The following is a 21,849-nucleotide window of genomic DNA, read 5'->3' as shown; positions in this document are numbered from 1 at the left end:
TATTAGATATTAGATTTAAAACTTCATCTTTTACACATATCAAGGCCATTCAATTATGTGTAAAATAACCAGTCCAACATTCAAGATGGATAACTACCCCCATTTCATGTACTAAATAGACAAATGTAAAATGATTATAATGCCATGTTGTCAACCTTGATGAGATCAGTGACATATTAAATTTGCATAGAAACAAAATATCACTTCTTTATAAAGAAAATAAAAACAGATTGATTAATAAGAAGACAAATTTATTGATCAAAATCTATTCACATATTCATGCTGAAGATAGATCAACACTGTCAAAAAGACTCCAATATGAGCATCAGTTAAAATAATAGCAGACACATAAGCATCCTATGATTTATAGTAAGTCTACATTATAGTATATTTACGGATTCAATGAGGTAGAATTATTTACTTGCAAGGGAATAATTCATCAGCAATGTTTCTTAGCTTATTTTGACCAATTTGAACCAAATTGGCTGTTAAAAGCGATTTATTATTTCACTATTTCACTTTAATTAAAGTCATATGAAACTAGTTTCTTGAAATTTGAATTTTGTCGAAATTATTGAACCAATGCATGCATATATACTAAACTAAGTCTTGCATGCACGTTTTTTATATTTATTACACATCTATAAAGTATTATCGACAAATAATATTTCATTCAGTGGTTGTTGATCGCAGGCTAATTTACTTTCGAGTTTGTTGCCAAAGTTTACCGGATCATTGATTTGATAATTAAAAAACAATAAAAACAGAGCACGTAGAAAACGTGACAGATAAGTTAATTGAAAGAGCTATGACATTTGTTTTTTTATATTTTCCATGCGTTCCCATTTGTTAATTAAACTATTCCTTAACAGTTGTTAAATGATTTTTTGTATTAGATTTGTTTGTTAAGAGTCTGCTATTACTATTTACCTTCAAGAGCACGTTTGTTTACATTCTTTCATCACGGTTTCCACCTCACGCTTGAGTTGTGCGGTGGCAGAAGTTATAACCAGAGGTCTCCTAGTAAGGTCAATGCATACGGGAAAATATCGGCAAATTAGTATCTTGGAAGTCAATAATTCAATATCTGTACATTTATGATGATTTTGATAATGTAAAGGATTTTTTTTTTTAAAGTTCACGTTTACGTCTTTTAGAGTAAAATGTAGCCATTCAAGTATATATAAACATAGTTAACTTTTATTTTAAATTTGAAGTTTCATATGATTTTAATGATTGAACCAAAAAAATCATATTTTTTTTTTTTTATATCTCGTAGCTAATGCCCCTTTATAATAAGGGTGGTTTGCCATCTTGGATCATAAATAAAAGCAAATTTAGAGTGCAAATCATTTGTTAGACTTTTCTTTAAAAATGAAGAAAATTATTCTAGTCTTATGATGGAAGATAACTCGGATAATAATTTTTTTTTTATAAAGGAATGTATAGTAATTTTTTCTTATTTTGTACTATAGCAACCAAAAAAGTATGGTGACCTTTTCTTTTAAGCATTATCTTCTCATATTTTATTTCAGACTTCTGTCATTAAGTTTTCATTTTATTCACATAGTAATGCTTTTTTTCTGTATAATCCTTTCAGAATGTTTAAAGTTTGCACCAGCAGTGAACAAGATCAGTGGCCTGAAATTTTTTTATTATATTTTTAGAAAATCACACAATACAAACTACGTTTTGGAAAAAGAATGAACAAATTCTGTCATTTTTGTTGAGCTTGCAACATTTTTATGTAGCAAAAGCGAGACATAGCGATCCTAGATTCTGTTGGTGGCGTCAACATTTAGGTTCAGTCTGTGGTTCAAGTTTTTAGCTCACCGGAGCCCAAAGGGCCCCATGTGAGCTTATGCCATCACTTGGCGTCCGTTGTCCATCGTCTGTCGTCATCGTTGTAAACTATTTCAAAAATCTTCTCCTCTGAAACTACTGGGCCAAATACCTTCAAACTTTAACTAAATGTTCATTAGGGTATCTAGTTTATAAATTGTATCCGAAGTTTTGATCCATCGACAAACATGGCCGCCATGGCTAAAAATAGAACATAGGGGTCAAATGCAGTTTTTTGCTTATATCTCAAAAACTAAAGCTTTTAGAGCAAATCTGACATGGGGTAAAATTGTTCAATTGGTCAAGATCTATCAGCTCTAAAATTTTCAGACGAATCGAACAACTCATTGTTGGGTTGCTGCCACTAAATTGGTAGTTTTAAGGAAATTTTGCAGTTTTTTGTTATTATCTTGAATATTATTATAGATAGATATAAACTGTAAACAGCAATAATGTTCAGCAAAGTAAGATCTACAAAAAAGTTAATATGACCAAAATTGTCAATTGACCCCTTAAGGAGTTATTGCCCTTTAAAGACAATTTTACACAATTTGTTCATCAAGTTTGCTAACATTTAAAAATCTTCTCCTCTGAAACTACTGGGCCAAATACCTTCAAACTTCATCTAAATGTTCCTTAGGATATCTAGTTTATAATTTGTATCCGAAGTTTTAATCCATCAACAAACATGGCCGCCATGGCTAAAAATAGAACATAGGGGTCAAATGCTGTTTTTGGCTTATATCTCCATAACTAAAGCGTTTAGAGCAAATCTGACATGGGTAAAATTGTTCAATGGTCAAGATCTATCAGCCCTGAAATTTTCAGACAAATCGAACAACCCATTGTTGGGTTGCTGCCACTAAATTGGTAGTTTTGAGGAAATTTTGCAGTTTTTTGTTATTATCTTGAATATTATTATAGATAGATATAAACTGTAAACAGCAATAATGTTCAGCAAAGTAAGATCTACAAAAAAGTTAATATGACCAAAATTGTCAATTGACCCCTTAAGGAGTTATTGCCCTTTAAAGACAATTTTACACAATTTGTTCATCAAGTTTGCTAACATTTAAAAATCTTCTCCTCTGAAACTACTGGGCCAAATACCTTCAAACTTCATCTAAATGTTCCTTAGGATATCTAGTTTATAATTTGTATCCGAAGTTTTAATCCATCAACAAACATGGCCGCCATGGCTAAAAATAGAACATAGGGGTCAAATGCTGTTTTTGGCTTATATCTCCATAACTAAAGCGTTTAGAGCAAATCTGACATGGGTAAAATTGTTCAATGGTCAAGATCTATCAGCCCTGAAATTTTCAGACAAATCGAACAACCCATTGTTGGGTTGCTGCCACTAAATTGGTAGTTTTGAGGAAATTTTGCAGTTTTTTGTTATTATCTTGAATATTATTATAGATAGATATAAACTGTAAACAGCAATAATGTTCAGCAAAGTAAGATCTACAGAAAAGTTTAATGACCAAATTTGTCAATTGACCCCTTAAGGAGTTATTGCCCTTTAAAGACAATTTTACGCAATGTGTTCATCAAGTTTGCTAACATTTAAAAATCTTCTCTTCTGAAACTATTAATTTGTGCCTAATACTTCTTATCTTTGAATGAATGTTCCTTTAGGAATCTAGTTTATGAATTGTATCCGAAATTTTGATCCATCAACAAACATGGCCGCCATGGCTAGAAATAGAACATAGGGGTGAAATGCAGTTTTTGGCTTATATCTCAGAAACTAAAGCATTTAAAGCAAATCTGACATTGGGTAAAATTGTTCAAAAGGTCAATTTCTATCAGCCCTGAAATTTTCAGATACACCGAACAACCCATTGTTGGGTTGCTGCCACTAAATTGGTTGTTTTAAGGAAATTTGGCAGTTTTTGGTTATTATCTTGAATATTATTGAATATAAAGATAAACTGTAAACAGCAAAAATGTTCAGCAAAGTAAGATCTACAAAAAAGTTTATATGACCAAAATTGTCAATTGACCCCTTAAGGAGTTATTGCCCTTTAAGGACAATTTTACACAAGTTGTTTTATGTTTTTTAACTTTAAATATCTTCTCAAATGAATCTAGTATAAATTTTGTATTTCATTTCCTTGTATGTCAAGAAACATAGACACTATGGCTAAAATGGAACATATGGGTAAAAAGCAAAAATAATCATTGATGAAAGATTTAAGCAAAAAAAATAACAGGTGAGCGATTCAGGCTCTTGAGAGCCTCTTGTTTTAGACATCAATAACTTTCTTAAACCTCCATTGAAATTTAGGAAATTTGGACAAGCTTATTTATGACCAAAATACAGTATTAAGAGCAAAATTTTGAAAATATTTATTTTCATTTTTCCGTATTCAGCCTTCACGCTTAACTTTTGAGTCCACAAGCCAGACGCTCAATATTTTGAAAATTTTAGTTGGATTCTGTTGGCTTGTAGAGGAGAATTTTACAAGCCATGGCCGTAGGACTTGTGGTTAAGCGTGAAGACTGCGTATTTATCTGATAAATGGACTACCGGTAATTGGCTTTGAGCTAGCTGTCAGTAACTGAGAGTATTCTCAGAAATGTACTTAATAGTGTCTTTTTGTTTTTGGAACGTATAAGTACCCGTCCACGTCCACTTTGTGTTTTTGTTAGATGTATTTCTAATTGTATCCATCTGTTGAGTTAAGCCTTTTTCAACTGATTTTTATATTTTGTTCTTATGTTGTACTGCTACACCACTGTCCCAGGTTAGGGGAGGGTTGAGCGCTCACAAACATGTTTAACCCTGCCACATTCTTTATGTGCCTGTCCCAAGTCAGGAGCCTGTAGTTCTGTGGTTGTCATTGGTTTATGTCTTTCATACTTGTTTTTCAAAAACTGTTTTGTTATAAAGTAGGCTGTAAGTTTTCTCAATTGAATTGTTTCATATTTCTCATGTCGGGGCCTTTTATAGCCGACCATACGGTATGGGTTTTTCTCATTGTTGAAGGCCGAACAGCTACCTATAATTGCTTACATCCACTTCATTTGAACTTTGGTGGATAGTTGTCTCATTGGCAATTATACCACATCTCCTTATTTTTATATTAGAATTTTTTACGGTTAACCTTCAGATTTAGTCTGAGGTTAATGTTTTTCAGTCATCAATAACTTTGTCAAACCTTCATGAAATTTTAGGAAATTTGGACAGAAGCTTGTTTATGACCAAATATATATAATATCCAGAGCATAATTTTGAAAATATTTATTTCATTTTTCAGTATTTTACTGATGGACTTAGCTTTTTTCACAGTTAACAAATAGATACAGTCTGGGGTTAAAGTTTTGTTACACATCAATTACTTTATCAAACCTTCATAGAATTTTATGAAACTTTGGCAGAAGCTTTTTTATGAATAAGAGATAATGTCTGAATCAAACTTTGGAAAATATATTTTTTTCATTTTCAATATTTTTCTGATAGATGGACTTAGTTTTATACAGTTAACATTTAGACAGTCTGGGATTAAACTTTTTTGACATGATGAATTTGTAAACCTTCATGGACTGTTATGAAACTTGGACAGAAGCTAAACTTCAAGACCATGTAATAGCATCTAAAGAAAAATTTAGATTTTTTTTTTAAATTCTGTATTTTACTGATAAATGGACTAACTTTTTAAGTCAACATTACACTTTTACACTGACAGCAGCAATCGCAGGCGAGACACAGAGTTCTGCGGAACCCCTTACACATTTTTTGTTTAAAACTCCCATACTACCTAAACACTCTTTTTATAAGGATTTAGTATGTGATTGGTGGATCAGATTTATAACATTTTTCAGTAAACTATTGAAGTTGTACCAGTTTGTAATTATTTAATTAAAAAGATCCTTTGAAAATGAGAATGTTTTTATTTATTTTACAGTTTAACTTTGCTGGGTGGTTAGCAGGATATAGTTTGGGATGCCAGCCTGTGGATTACTCAAGGTCACCACAAGCATTAAGGGTAAGTAGTTAGGGATGTCAGGCTGTGGATTATTCAAGGTCACCACAAGCATTAAGTGTAAGTTGTTTGGGATACCAGCCTGTGGATTACTCAAGGTCACCACAAGCATTAAGAGTAAGAAGTTAAGGATGTCAGCCTGTGGATTATTCAAGGTCACCACAAGCATTAATGGTAAGTAGTTTGGGATGCCAGGATGCCAGCCTGTAGATTATTCAAGGTCACAACAAGTATTAAGGGTAAGTAGTTTGGTATCAGACTGTAGATTATTCAAGGTCACCACAAGTATTAAGGGTAAGAAGTTTGGGATGTCAGCCTGTGGATTATTCAAGGTCACCACAAGTATTAAGGGTAAGTAGTTTGGGATGTCAGCCTGTGGATTATTCAAGGTCACCACAAGTATTAAGGGTAAGTAGTTTGGGATGTCAGCCTGTAGATTATTCAAGGTCACCACAAGTATTAAGGGTAAGTAGTTTGGGATGTCAGCCTGTGGATTATTCAAGGTCACCACAAGTATTAAGGGTAAGTAGATTGGGATGTCAGCCTGTGGATTATTCAAGGTCACCACAAGTATTAAGGGTAAGTAGATTGGGGTGTCAGCCTGTGGATTATTCAAGGTCACCACAAGCATTAAGAGAAAGTAGTTTAGGATATCAGCCTGTAGATTATTATACATTTTTTAATTATTTAAATTTATTTCTAATCTAGCTTTATGGTAATTAGTCTCTGTTTATGGTACCTTATTGTCAAGTTGCAGTAAATGTATGATGTCAAAGTCTTCCCAGAGTTATGCAATTATCTTTTTCATTTTCTGAAAAGTCATTGAAGGAGTATGGAGAAAATGGATGAACATTTGTATTGAATGTACATAAAATTGGTGTCAAATAGTATCCAAAACCTCTTGGTTATCATCGATTTATCTTGAATTTGTCGTGACTAGGGTTCAAACTCCCTCCTTAAAGTTTATTATGTGTCACTGTTCATGAACAGATTGACAAAACCTCCTGGCTACCAATCAGATGATAATTGATTTTACATATACGTCAATATCATACGGTACAATACAGACATATTGGTTGAACCGTTATATATTTAAAAATGATGTTTGTACAGTGTAAGTGGGTAGCTGCTAAGTTAGGATGTGTAGAAGAGTTAACTTTGAGAGTAACACTTGTAAACGTAGTTCAAACATCTGTTTCAGCTTTTCCTTTTTTTTTCTTTTTTTTTGTGTTATTAATGATATTTAAGTAATAAGAAAAGATCATGATTTGTTTTTAATTGATTAATCATGTTAATACTCGTATTGAACATTTCATGTAATTCATAAGCAAATTAGATCATTGCTATTTTGAAGTTGAGGGCAATATCGTCTGTTTCACTGCATATTTTCATAAAATATAGAAAGTGTATATCGATATTATCCATTATATATCAAACACAGAAACATTATTGATGTCAGATTAAATATAGCCTCTTGTTAAATGGTTGTATGATTTATTTTCTTTTTGCAGATGCTTAATGTTTGCTGGTGGTTTTATATTTCAAAGTTCATTGAACTCCTGGATACAGTAAGTGATTTTATGATATTTCTAATAGTATATGAAAATAAGAAGATGTGGTATGATTACCAATGAGACAACTCTCCACGAGAGACCAAATGACGTAGAAGTAATCAACTACAGGTTACCGTACGACCTTCAACAACGAGCAAAACCCATACTGCATAGCAAGCTATAAAAGGCCCCAAAATGACAAATGTAAAACAATTCAAACCAGATAACTAAATGCTTGATTTATGTACAAAACAATAAATAAAAAAAATATAATTTACAGCAACAAACAACAACCTCTGAATTACAGGCTCCCGACTTTGGACAGACACGTACAGAATGTGGCCTGGTTAAACATGTATGGTTACTTAAACTTCACTTTGCAATATTGCTAAATCTATCTGAATACTTTACTGTATTTATTTTGACTTAAAAGAGTTGAGGGAGACTATTTGAAGATTCTAGCACTTAGTACAGCAATTTCTCAGACACTAATCCCCAACATAATTTAGTATGCAGATGCATCTTAGCGAGACTGATCATTTGCCATAACTCATGGTTAAGTGGCTTTTATAAAATTTGTAAACTTCATTAAATTATACTTCCAAGCTTAGATAAAAAATACTAAGTAACCTACAATCATATAATTTAGTGTAAAGATGCATTCCTGGGTTGTTTTAGAGTATAGATGCATCTCTGGGTTGTTTTAGAGTATAGATGCATCTCTGGGTTATTTTAGAGTATAGATGCCTATCTGGGTTGTTTTAGAGTATAGATGCCTCTCTGGGTTGTTTTACAGTATAGATGCCTCTCTGGGTTGTTTAAGAGTATAGATGCCTCTCTGGGTTGTTTTAGAGTATAGATGCCTCTCTGGGTTGTTTTACAGTATAGGTGCCTCTCTGGGTTGTTTTACAGTATAGATGACTCTCTGGGTTGTTTTAGAGTATAGATGCCTCTCTGGATTGTTTAGAGTATAGATGCCTCTCTGGTTTGTTTTAGAGTATAGATGCCTCTCTGGGTTGTTTTAAAGTATAGATGCATCTCTGGGTTGTTTTAGAGTATAGATGCCTCTCTGGGTTGTTTTAGAGTATAGATGCCTCTCTGGGTTGTTTTAGAGTATAAATGCCTCTTTGGGCTGTTTTAGAGTATAGATGCCTCTCTGGGTTGTTTTAGAGTATAGATGCTTCCTTGAAAAATAAGGTAGAAACAGGAAATATGTGACTTTTACTATTTTTGGACTTTTTATTTTTATTCTATTCTAATTACAGCAATAAATACAAAAGCTCAAAATACACTTAATAATGTAATTTATGTTTCTGTTGTTCAACACTAAACTGTACTTACAATTTTATTTCTCATGTACACAATAGCGCAGGTATTTCACCTCAGTGCAGCAATCATGTACATTTAGATGTATACATGTTTTCATAAACTCTATTAAAGTTTATAAGATCTACTTTACTGGATCATTTGAACCTAATGTTGTTTTTTTTTCCAAAACATAACAATATAATGTGTAATTATTATTTTGACAGATATTTTTTATAATGAGGAAGAAATTCAACCAAGTATCTTTCCTCCATGTCCTTCATCATAGTATAATGCCTTTTTCATGGTGGTTTGGAGTTAAATTTGTTGCAGGTTAGTCAAATATTAAATTACTTGTCTATAACTTATATATTCTTTTAAGAAGAATTTCTGCTTTTATGTAGTCTTGAAACGCAAAATTAAAGTAGGGTTCCTTATATAATATTATAATCCTCTCATTAAAATTTTAAAGTCATCAAAATTGCTTATACAGTATAGACAACAAAACTTAACAAGTAAGTAAATATAAAGTATTGTGGAAATGGTCATGACCATACACTTATGGTTATTTACTAGCCAGACCATATGAGTTAGACCACAAAGGTATTTTTAGTATAAATTCTAACTTCCTTCACAGGAAGGCACAGTTTGTTATCCAAACCAAAATCGGCATCATTTAGTAAATAAAATCCTTCATCTTTGACAAATTGTCTAAATCTTGGTGGATCTGTTGGTTCGGCTCCGCTGATTTTTGATTCAGCCATGCTGGATCTATGCGATCACTCTGGTTTTGGAGATGGTGCAGAATACTAAGTTGAAGACATATCATGAAACTAATTATGTGTTTTTATGACTTGCAGAAACTTTCTACACCATTTTAATCATCAACTGCAAACTTTTGACATGTTATTTGCACTTAAATTAAGAAAAGATTGGTTGAACAACCCATTTATTTTAGATGTACACTTGCATATAGTTCCTTTGTAAATCAAAATTTATAATGATTTACTATTTATGAATTAATTTGAAAAAGTATTTGTACATCAATTGAATCAGTTGATAAGAATTTTGAAAGTATTATATTAGTATCTTATGCTTGTGTAAGTTGTTGTTCAATGAAATGTAGGTCAACATGTGTATTAATATATCTATTAGTAAGTTGATTCCCACACTTTTTTGAAATGGTATTACTCCAACTCTTTCCATAGGCAAGTAAGAGTCAGTATGATTATAAACTGTCATGATTATCAAATAATTACACTCAAAGGTGTAGGTATTAATTGGAAACAACCCCAGTCTTAATTCACCACAGTTAATATCTCATGACCTGTTACATAATTAAATAGACCTCAATAGTAAACATACAAATGTATTATTATTTATTTTGATCTACACTACATTAAATTATTCTGTTAATTTTGCTAGCTAGCTTAATAATTAATCAGATGTGTTTTTTTTCTCAAAGAAAAGACAAAAAACGAATAAAAATATGTATAAAAAATGCAAGCAAATTTTATTTCACTTGTAAAATCAGTGTCATTATCATCTGACATAGGTTAATAATCAAGTTCTAATTAATTAGTTACAATTATCAAAAATTTGGTTGAAACAATAAACAAAATTGCAGAACTCCTACCTGAGCATTTTCTGCAATAAAATTTATTTGTTTGATCTCCATTTATATCCCATTATATTGCTATTATATCTCAGCATTTTTGTTGTTCAGAAAGTACATTTCCAAGGCCTCTTTCTGGAAATTATTAAGCCAGTTATTATAAATGGCATATAAAAAAATATATTGTTTGACGATTTCCCTTTCCATTCTTGTCAATACCATTAAATTGCAAATATTAATAAAAAAAAAGTCTGACAGAGTCTAAAATTGAAATATCAATATATATATATATCAATATTTACATCAATATTGTGAAATTCCCTACCTTTGGACAATAACATAGAAATTTTACAGTAAGATTAGAAATGAAAAGAGTGAAAAATATTGAAAAAAGTATTGTCAGAAAGAATATCAGACTAGCTATGAATATGGCTGGATCACAACATCTAGGGATGCTTTGATTTCCAAAAATTACACGCTTATATCTGAAAGTTTCTTGAAAATAACAGTTATAAGGACTTTTTTTTCAAAACGCTTTTACATATTGAGCTGATTTTTAGTATGTGAGTCTACTGTGATGAGTTACAGATCGAGTTTACATTTGGTTTGGCTCTGCTGATTTTTGCCAAAAATTGCAGGCTTTATACTTTGAAAATTTCTTGAAATAACAGTTATAAGGACTTTTTCTAAACGCCTCCACATATTGAGCTAATTTTTAGCATGTGAGACTACTATGATGACTTACTTATCCAGTTTATGTTTCGTCCCGCTCCGCTGATTTTTGCTGAGATTACTTCAAGCTTTTTTTGCGAGGAGGGCCTTTTGTGGTGTTCTGACTAATATAGTTTTGTCTCATCTGCGACACATTGGTAATACTATTTGGCGGCAATGTAAACTACTTGTATAAAGCTTTATATTTCAGAAGGTAGACGACCTGGATGCTTCATACCTTGTATGCAGATACCTTATGTTAAGAAGTTTCTGTCTGTCATATGTCCATTGTCCTTGACCTCATTTTCGTGGTTCAGCAACTGTTTTTTTTTGTCATGTGAATTTCTCCCTTATTATGAGTATTAGGATAACTTATTATATGGGTTCCTTGCAAGGCCTACATGTCCATCAGACAGGGTTCACCTGACCTCGACGTCATTGCGTGGATCAGTGATCAAGGTGAAAGTTATGTGATTAGTTATAGAATAACTAATCGAAGAATTCAAATAGAGAAAAATATTCAACGAGTGACCGAACAACACATTAATTCACGAATGCGCGTAGCGCATGAGTTAATTATCAGTGTTGTTCGGTCACGAGTTGAATATTTTTCGATATTTGAATTCTTTGATTAGTTATCTTTTTATTACATTGGGAAATGGCTTTTTTTAATGAAATTAATGTAGAAAATGTAAGGAACTATATCTTTTTTCTACGCATTCACAATTTGTTTTGATCCGACGTTATCGACGTCTTGACAACGCCTATTGTTGTATGACGTCAGAGGAGTGAAATAACCACGTTTATTTCACATGTGAAATTATCGGTTTTTATTACAATGGGAAATCAATGTAATTCATTGCAACCAATGTAATAATTCTGTTTCTCAGATAATATAAGCAGTAGGTCAACTATATGCAGTGTATGGAATGATTGTAAGGGGTACACGTCAGTCTGGTAGGTTTCATCTCACCGTGTCCTCATATTCATTGGTCAATGTTAAATTTTTGTGTTTTGGTCTGTTTTTCAAGTGCTATAAGCAATAGGTCAACTATATTTGGTGTATGGAATGATTGTAAGGTGTACATGTCGGTCTAGCTAGTATTATCTGACCTTGACCTCATTTTCATGGTTCATTGGTCAATGTTAGGTTTTTGTGTTTTGGCCTGTTTTTCAAATACTAATACCTAGTAATGGGTCATCTATATTTGGTGTAAGGAATAATGGTAAAGTGTACATGTCGGTCTTACAGATGTTATCTGATCTTGACCTCATTTTCATGGTTCATTGGTCAATGATATGTTTTCGTAATTTTGCCAGTTTATCAGTTTATCAGGTCATCTATATTTGGTGTATGGAATGATGTCTGGATTTGGTTCATCTGACCATGACCTCATTATCATAGAACATTGATAATGTTAAGTTTATGTGATGCTTGAACCTTCATGTAACAGACTTTCAACAGAATTCAGTGATAAGTATAACAGGCGAGACATTTCAGCGTGTGCACTCTTGTTTATAAATTTCTTGTAATTTCTACTTATTTTTACTAAGTTGATGTGTTTTTTTATCCTATTCATACGACCATACAATAACAGCTGTTTATACCTGTTGCCCCTCTTTTTTTAATTTTCTACATAAGAATAGAAAGACAGCATGTTTAAACTACTGTTAATGTAAAACAGACGAACATTATACAACTACATATAATTTGATATTTTTAGGAAATTGGAATTAACTAAAGACAAATTTAAACACCAAAAAATTATTTAGAAAAAGAAAAAGAGGGTTCAATGCCCCAAGTGCCTGTGAGTAAAACAGTTGACGTCTAGACATATCTGTTATTTTCAAAAGTCTAAGACAACAAATTATGTTTCGTAAGGAAAAAATCAATAATGACCATGTAAAAATGTGTTTACTATATTTTAACTTGTGAGTAAAATTCACTTCATTTCATAAATCATGTAACAATGATGTATATGATTAAATATATTGAATTTAGAGTCAAAATTTCATTTTAGTTAGAAATTCTAATTTTTGTAAACTCTGAAGGGTCATACCTTATGCAACTTACAGTAAAAGTAATTTTCAATGTACCCGAACCATAAGCATACGGTCGGACCATATGAGTATATACGCATATGGTCATGACAATAAATGTATGGTCTAAATTGTTAGTTAGGAGTATTCGCTATCTAACATTTGTCCTATTGACTTTGCCTAAATTTAACACTCCTGTCAATCCAGTAGTCGGGTAAAGTTTCCAGGTTGAGGTCTGTTCCTAAGTAACTTTACACTGAAGGTTAACAATATTTGGTAGGTGGAATGGTTGTGAGGAGTATATATATTTCTTTCTGACATATTCCATTAAACCTTGAACCCAATCTCATGTTCAGTTTTCAAGATAAGGTGTGTTCTTCAGTAACTATAAATGACAGATCACTGTGTGACAGATCAACATATATTTATATTGTACATTAGTTGTTTTGTTTGATTTGCTAGGAATATATGTCCATCTGACATTTGTCATTTGGCCTTGACCTCAATTTTATGATTCAGAGATTAGGTTTAGTTTTCAGAATGAGATTGTTATTCAGTTACTATATTTGATAGATCAACAATATTTAAAAGGATAAAATATGGTTGGGAGAGGAAACGGGATGGTACACAAATTGCACCTATTTTGACAGTGTTTTCACCTACGTTTATTTGTGATCCAGACAAAAGTTTCCATTATGTGTCTATTTTGTAAATGTATCCTTATTTACTATATAGTTTCACCAATTTAATTTTGAATCCATCTTGAATCATAGAAAAATGATCCATGATTCTGTAATGAGGAGTACCCAAATTGCATCCACGCTTAAATTCACATCCTTAAAAATCGAATAACTGATGTTTTGATTTATTTCTCCAACTATTTAGAATAATTTGACAATAGTCCATGCTTACTATTCTTGTTTAAGAAATGGAGGACTGAAACATTTTTTAATTGCTTATTTTAAAATATTGACTTTTTGTGGACGTCGCATGATGACGTTTCTGTAGATTTAATTTTTTCCAGTGATTACTTCGTCTGTTGATATATACTGTGAACGTTTTGGGTATATCTAAATATATCTAGTTATGTTGAAGGATGTGCATAATTATGTCAAATCATAAAAATACAAATTGTTTAGTCTCTAAGAAAACAGGTATGATTTCCGCTGCTATTTTTATATGCCCTTTTACAGGACGTGTCATGGTATACCATATGTGCGTCTGTTGTCAACATGTCAGACAATCATTCAAAAATGCTTTAACCAATTTACATGAAACTTTTGTGAATTGTTTATATCTTTTGACGTAAGCTCCCTTTCGATTTTTATAAATTTTAGATTTTATATTTCCGAGTTATGGGTTTTATTCATAAAAAAAGGGGGGATTTTCCAGTTTTCTGACAATAACTCAAAAGTGCTTTGAGCAGTTTTCATGAAACTTTAGTGACTGGTTTATATCTAATAAAAAAACCTCCCTTTAGTTTTTTTTATAAATTTCTGACATGAAATTTAGGACTTATGGTACTTTATTCATTGAAAAAGCGACGGCCGTATCATGCGCTCATGGCACAGCTCTTTATTGCTAAATGGTGCAATTTGGGTTCTTGGTGCGATTTTGGTACTGTGACGTTATATGTCTATCCCACATCTGTCATATGGCCTTTATCTCACTTTCCAGTGGTAATTTTAGTTTGTGGATATGTATGTAGCTAAAAATTAAACATGAAAGGTGTCAAATATGCTGCAGGTGAATTTCATGTACAAAACAGTGCATCCACATTTTTACATTACAGATTTTATTGACAAATGTGTTGACCTCATTTGAAAAGTCCATTATTGTGGAAGGCTAGACATTTAGTGTGTAAACTGTTTTTATCCTAATGGCCAAAAGGGCTTTAGTATGTCAGGTATTTCCTGTAGAATTTTTCATTGTTACTTTTCCATTCCCCTATCTGGGAGGGTACGGTAAATATTTTTGACCGTCTAATAGACAGTCAGTCAGTCCTTCAAATATTTTCATTTCCAAAATGCTAGCTCTATACTTTATTTCTCATTGCAACCTTACTTGGATACATGGTCATATTTAATGAGAGCAAGATAACCACCTCAAAGGTCAAAGTCAAAATTCATTAAGGCCCCTATTTTGGCCCAAGAAAATAAAGTTTTTGATAACTATTTCAAATTTGCACATAATATTTGGAAATGCATAAATTAAAGAAATATAAGATTACATAAGATTTTTGATATTATGACATCACAATTACATCATAAAATGCACCAATTTCACAAAAATAAAGAAAATTGTAAGGTTGTGCACACATACTTTTCCAATCTAATATATACCTAAAGGTTGACGAAAAACAAGGAAAATCTTGAAATTTTACAAAAATATACACATTTTGTCATAGTTTGTTGCCATAGTAACTTGTTAAAATGTGAAATTTGTTTTTATTTTCTGAACACCTTGAACCTTAGTGTAGTTTGGACAAAGTTATGAATGTGTATGGTTACTTTTCAATTTGCACTAATATTTGGGCCAAATAAGGGCCTTATTGCCCCTACTCCCTTGTCCAAAAAATGTGATTTTCAGATGCTAACTCAGATACTTTATATCAGACTGAAATATTTCTTGGAATATTGTTTATATTATGAGAGAGTAATCCCTATTGATTTTGAGGTTACTTTGTTGTAGGTCAAGGTCATAGTTACTAAAGATAGACTGAAATTTGTGCAGAACAGTGGTTTGTTTGTAGATGCTTAATCATCTAGTGCATATGGAATTACAAACTCACTTAATATATGGTCACATATAGTGAGACATATATCCCTATTGATTCTGGTTTATTATGTCTAAGGTCAAGATAAAAATTTCTAAAAATAGACAATTTGTGCCAAAAAGAGTTTCCCCAATTCTAAATCAAATACTACATATGTGATTTCATCTCTACTGGGATATATCATCAAATTTCATGAGAGTAAGATCCATATTGATTTTGAGGTCTCTATGTCTAAGGTCAAGGTCAATAGATTTTAAATACTACAATTTGAAAAATGGTTTCACGATGTATTACATAGGACTGCAATCTTATATGGATATGTGTTTGATATATTAAGATGACGAATAGAAAGATCCCTATTGATTTTTAGGTCATATGGTCTAAGGTCAAGGTCATACTTAGAATAGATTGGCATTAGACAATTTTAATGTTAAAAATCATAATTTATTTGGGGACAGGGTCAGCTTGCTCACTTTAAGTTCTTGTATAATTGTTTTCTATTGAAATGTCGAAGATTAACCTGTGAGATTCAAAGACACAGATGGCTATTAATACCCACAGGTCATTAGCTTACTATCCAGGGGATGCTGCCTCAGACGGCTATTAATACACACAGGTCATTTCATTAGATTACTATCAAGGGGATGCTGCATCAGATGGCTATTAATACACACAGGTCATTTCATTAGATTACTATCCAGGGGATGCTGCATCAGATGACATATGTTAGAAATAATGTAATGCCTCTATCAGTGTGTGTTCCTGTATACAGATACAGATGGCTATTAATACACACAGGTCATTTCATAAGATTACTATCCAGGGGATGCTGCATCAGATGACATGTGTTAGAAATAATGTAATGTCTCTATCAGTGTGTGTTCCTGTATACAGATACAGATGGCTATTGATACACACATATGTTAGAAATAATGTAATGTCAGTGTGTGTTCTTGTGTGCATGTTCCTGTATACAGATACATGTATCTCAATATAACATGAATACTGGCTGCAACATTATCACGAATTAACATTGATGTGCCTTAATAAGATGAAACATTGAGAAAAAATGCATTTCTTTTGAATATAGTTTTGTGGCACAACCATCTTGTATAAAACTCTTTGCATTTGTTATTTTTTGTATTTCTCTCCAGGAGGATTTGGTACCTTTCATAGTATGTTGAATTCCTTTATACATCTAGTTATGTATACATACTACGGTTTAGCAGCACTTGGTCCACAGTATCAAAAATATCTATGGTGGAAAAAATATATGACAAGTATGCAAATTGTAAGTATATAGTTTACTGATACACATGTACTTATATATGTACACCACAAAGTAAAGGATTACCTGTAAATTGTAAGTATATAGTTTACTGATACACATGTACTTAAATATGTACACCACAAAGTAAAAGATTACCTGTAAATTGTAAGTATATAGTTTACTGATACACATGTACTTAAATGTGTACACCACAAAGTAAAGGATTACCTGTAAATTGTAAGTATATAGTTTACTGATACACATGTACTTATATATGTCCACCACAAAGTAAAAGATTACCTGTAAGTTGTAAGTATATAGTTTACTGATACACATGTACTTATATATGTACACCACAAAGTAAAGGATTACCTGTAAATTGTAAGTTTATAGTTTACTGATACACATGTACTTGTATATGTACACCACAAAGTAAAGGATTACCTGTAAGTTGTAAGTATATAGTTTACTGATACACATGTACTTAAATATGTACACCACAAAGTAAAGGGTTTTCTGTAAATCTGATGTATTTTGTTCAGCTGTGTTATGCAGTGTAATGACTTAGCTAACCACAGAGGTGGAAATTTCTATAAGCAGTGACCTTAAAACTCTTGGTCTTCATCTTCTCATTCAGTTATGTAAGCTTATTCAAACTAGTACCAACAAAATCATTTAGTCCATATCATGTTGACAAAATTTTAATTTGGACCTTTGTTATCAATTTATTTTTTTACTCCAACATTGAAAGATTCTGTTCTTGTGATAAAGCTTTCCAATGGTGAGAAAACTGGACTGGGGCTTGAAGTTTAACCCTGAAAATTTAAAAGAATTTTTTCCTCATGTTATGAACTGCCTCATTGGTAACATCCTCGCCACAAGTGTGTGAGGTTGTAGGTTCCAAGCCCAGCAGGGTTAAGCCAAAGCAAACAGGTATTTGTTCCCTTTCCGCTTTGCACACAGCATTTAAAAGTATGAGCAAAGACTGATTGGTGCAGAATCTGAATAATGTATCATGGTAAGGTGACGTGTTTTCCTGCAGATTGTTACCTTGTGAACTAGCAGGTTTAAAATTTGGCATAACATGTCGGTCTAGAACAAAGCATATAACTTTATCATGTTTTTCTCATGTGTTTGCATTTAATTTGCATGATTGAAATGAAACTTAAACAGATGGATATAGGGAAGGGCTATTGATTTTTGGGTCAATATGTCAATAGATTTGGGGGAAAAGGGATTTAAGATAGTTGTTTGAGTTTCACTTGCTTGATTAGAATGAAACAGAAGGAAGATAAAGGGGAGAGGCAGGATAAATAAGTTTCTTTCATGTACATCTAACTGTAGTGGAAAAATACTGTTGGGTACATACATAATTTGTTATTATCATTCTTTGACATGCGTATAAGTGAGTCTGTCTTGGTAATATTATAAGTAAATGCACTTTCTGTACTTTAAATACAATAGAGGACGAATTTCATTTCATTTTACAGTATGATTGTTATAATGCAATAAATGAGACAGTACATTAAATTAAGCCATATTATTATATGTGTCCATTGTCATTTCAGCTTGTACTGTTATTGAGCTCAGAAAATGTAAAAGACATAAATGTAAATTTCTTTTCCATGCATTTAAACATAGAACAGACTTGTTAGTATCCAATACTTAATATAGATCATTATTCTTCTCGGATGTATTCATTTATCAGTTATGTATTATGTATTTATTTATCAGTAATTTTATCTGCATATATATTGTACATGTCATTGTGCTGATGAGCATTATTTGATTAAAGTATTAAAAGAATTGAATTGAAAAGTAATATATGTTAACTTTATTTTGCAGACACAGTTTATATTGGTGACTATACATTCAGTACAACTTCTATTTATTGACTGTGATTATCCTAAGTTTTTTGTTTACTTGATTGGACTGTATGCTGTTGTCTTCATGGTTATGTTTGCTAACTTCTATGTACAGACTTACAAGAAATCTAAACCAAAGTCAAACGGAACAGTCACTAATGGAACAGTCACTTATGGAAATGTTGCTAATGGAATTAAACATAAACAGTCTTAACTACTAAAGAACAGCACCATAATTTATGTACCTTTTTTATGTTGTTTATACATTTTTATTTATCAGTAACCGTATGCAAATTTATTTTTGTTGCAAGTATTACATTTTGGCACGAAAGCAAGACATAGTGATCCTTCAATATATAGATGGCGTCAACATTTAAGTGCAGTCTATGATTTATGTATTTCAAACATCAATTACTTTGTCAAGCCTCCTTGGAATTTATTGAAACTTGGACAGAAGCTTTTTTATGATAAAAAGACGGTTTCATTTTTTTTTCATTTTTCTGTGTTCAACTGATAAATGGACTCAGTTATTTCGCAGTTAACAGAAAGATATAGTCTAAGGTGAAAGTTTTTCAAACATCAATAACTTTGTCAAACTTTCTTAGAAAATAATGAAACTTGGACAAAAGATTTTTTAATAACCAAAAGATAGCATCCAGAATAAAATTGTCTTTCATTTTTCCTTGTTTTTCTGATAAACGGACTTAGTATTTTTCACAGTTCAGATTTTTTTTTTAGACATCAAATAACTTTTTCAAACCTTCATAGATTTTTAAGAAACTTGGGCAAAAGCTTTTTAATGATAAAAAGATAATGTCTGAATCATTTTTTTTTTAATTTTTCAATATTTTACTATTACATACAGTCTAGGATTACATTTTTTAGACATGGCTAACTTCGTAAAACCATCATGGAATGTTTCAAAACTTGGAAATAAGCTTCTCTTCAAGATAAAGAAATGGCATCTGTGGAAAAAGGTTTTATTTTTTTTTCTGTATTTTATTGAAAAATGGACTTAGTTTTTGTCAATCAAAATTACATTTTTACACTGACAGCAGCAATCGAAAGGCAACACATAGCATTCACGAAACCCTCTACTAATTTTCTATACCTTTAATCACAGCACTAGAATTTTTAATGAATAGTATTTTCAACTGAAAAGGAGGTTCTTTTTTTGACCTATGTTTATAAATGAGTGATTTTGATTAGACTAGAAGTAAGGTTAAAATCTCTTATATTTTATACTTCACCACACTTTCATTAGGTCATACCTTTCCTAGGTATAATACAACACAATTCATTTATCATAACATATGTTTTATCACCTAAGCGATATTGTTTAAGTTCTTTATATGCGTCCATTTCTCAGGGGGTCGCTGTGTTATATCAATGACATTTTACTATTATATCCTATTTAGTAAATCATTTTTTATATTTATGGTTTAAATAAGCTGTAAAATTTATGTGAAATTCTAACCAAATTGGCTAGACAGAATTTATAATTAGTCAGCATGTTTTTATGGTGCCATTTGAAATCCCCAGCTTGTAAAGAAACAGGCCAGAAAAATTATTAAAAAAACACAATCATGCCCTATTGCCTACCTGCTCAACTACCTACCGAGTGACTAAAAACCATAGTACAAGCTTCATTGCATACCCGCTGATTACCTGATTATAATTTAATCATACATGATTAATTATCTATTTGCTGATTGATCTACCTGACAACCTGTATATCAGGCAACTTAATTAAAATACAAGACTCCAGACTAAATTACCATCCTACAATCCAAATTATGTACTTGTAGGCATGCCATTCTAATAAACCTTAGTGTCTTCATACCAACCTGCCAACCATTATACTGAAATACACAGAATGTACCATTCTAATAACCTTAGTGTCTAAATACCAACCTACCAACCATTATACTGAAATACACAGAATGTACCATTCTAATAACCTTAGTGTTTACATACCAACCTACCAACCATTATACTGAAATACACAGAATGTACCATTCTAATAACCTTAGTGTTTACATACCAACCTACCAACCATTATACTGAAATACACAGAATGTACCATTCTAATAACCTTAGTGTCTAAATACCAACCTACCAACCATTATACTGAAATACACAGAATGTACCATTCTAATAACCTTAGTGTTTACATACCTACCTACCAACCATTAAAACATGGAGGTATTATTACAATATGACTGTCCATTCAAAACTTTATTGAACTTATTGCTCTTATACTTACATTGAGATGTACTATTTAACCAATTCTTTTCAAACATGTTGCTAATGACAAAATTCAGGTCAATTTTGATTTTGACAATTTTCCATTTATGCTGTTCAAGAGTAATTGCTTGAACAATAACGCTTATAAATGTAACCAAAATCCAGATTGCTGTTCGTTTTGACATTAGGAAAACAAAATCTCTCAGGGTTTCCTTTTTGTAGCATTATATATTTTTTTAAAGGTGGCCAATCTACATGATTCAGTGGAGACATTTTTAATTTTCATATGATGCATGTGCATATATGAAAAATATATTTTTACAGTAAATGTTATGATTTTGTTTTTCATAGGATTTAAAACTTTAAATGTTTCATCAACCCTCTATGTTGAAGCAATATTTTATGTGCAATGGCATCTATAACTCTTATACATTTGTAAAGATTAACCTAATTGGAGAAAAAGCCATCAACCATTCTTCTAGGTTGAGGGGATGGGTTTTTTTTTTTTTTTTTTGATAAACTGTTTGATTCTTAATTCTTTAAAACAGATATTTGTTTCAGAAGGAAAGTGAAAAAAAGGTTTGTTTCTATTGAAAATTAGCACAATAAAAACCATTTATATTGATTTTTTTT

The 21,849-nt window shown here is 31.6% G+C and overlaps 1 protein-coding gene across 2 annotated transcripts in view; it reads left to right on the top strand.

Annotated features, from left to right (window-relative positions):
- LOC127727092 (elongation of very long chain fatty acids protein AAEL008004-like) overlaps positions 1 to 19,742 on the top strand; it is a 28,673-nt gene extending 8,931 nt beyond the window's left edge. For both annotated transcript variants that reach the window (XM_052234503.1, XM_052234500.1), the window contains exons 4-8: positions 5,757 to 5,837; positions 7,346 to 7,402; positions 8,920 to 9,025; positions 16,989 to 17,125; positions 18,950 to 19,742. In XM_052234503.1, coding sequence (XP_052090463.1) covers positions 5,757 to 5,837; positions 7,346 to 7,402; positions 8,920 to 9,025; positions 16,989 to 17,125; positions 18,950 to 19,183 — 615 coding nt within the window. In that variant the 3' untranslated portion in view covers positions 19,184 to 19,742. The remainder of the gene's footprint in view (positions 1 to 5,756; positions 5,838 to 7,345; positions 7,403 to 8,919; positions 9,026 to 16,988; positions 17,126 to 18,949) is intronic.
- The last annotated feature ends 2,107 nt before the right edge of the window (positions 19,743 to 21,849 follow it).

The sequence above is a fragment of the Mytilus californianus genome, unplaced genomic scaffold (assembly GCF_021869535.1).
Source record: "Mytilus californianus isolate M0D057914Y unplaced genomic scaffold, xbMytCali1.0.p SCAF_19, whole genome shotgun sequence".
In the NCBI taxonomy this organism is placed as follows: domain Eukaryota; kingdom Metazoa; phylum Mollusca; class Bivalvia; order Mytilida; family Mytilidae; genus Mytilus; species Mytilus californianus.
Note: the sequence above shows the minus strand (reverse complement) of the source record. Positions and strands in the feature narration are given on the sequence as shown.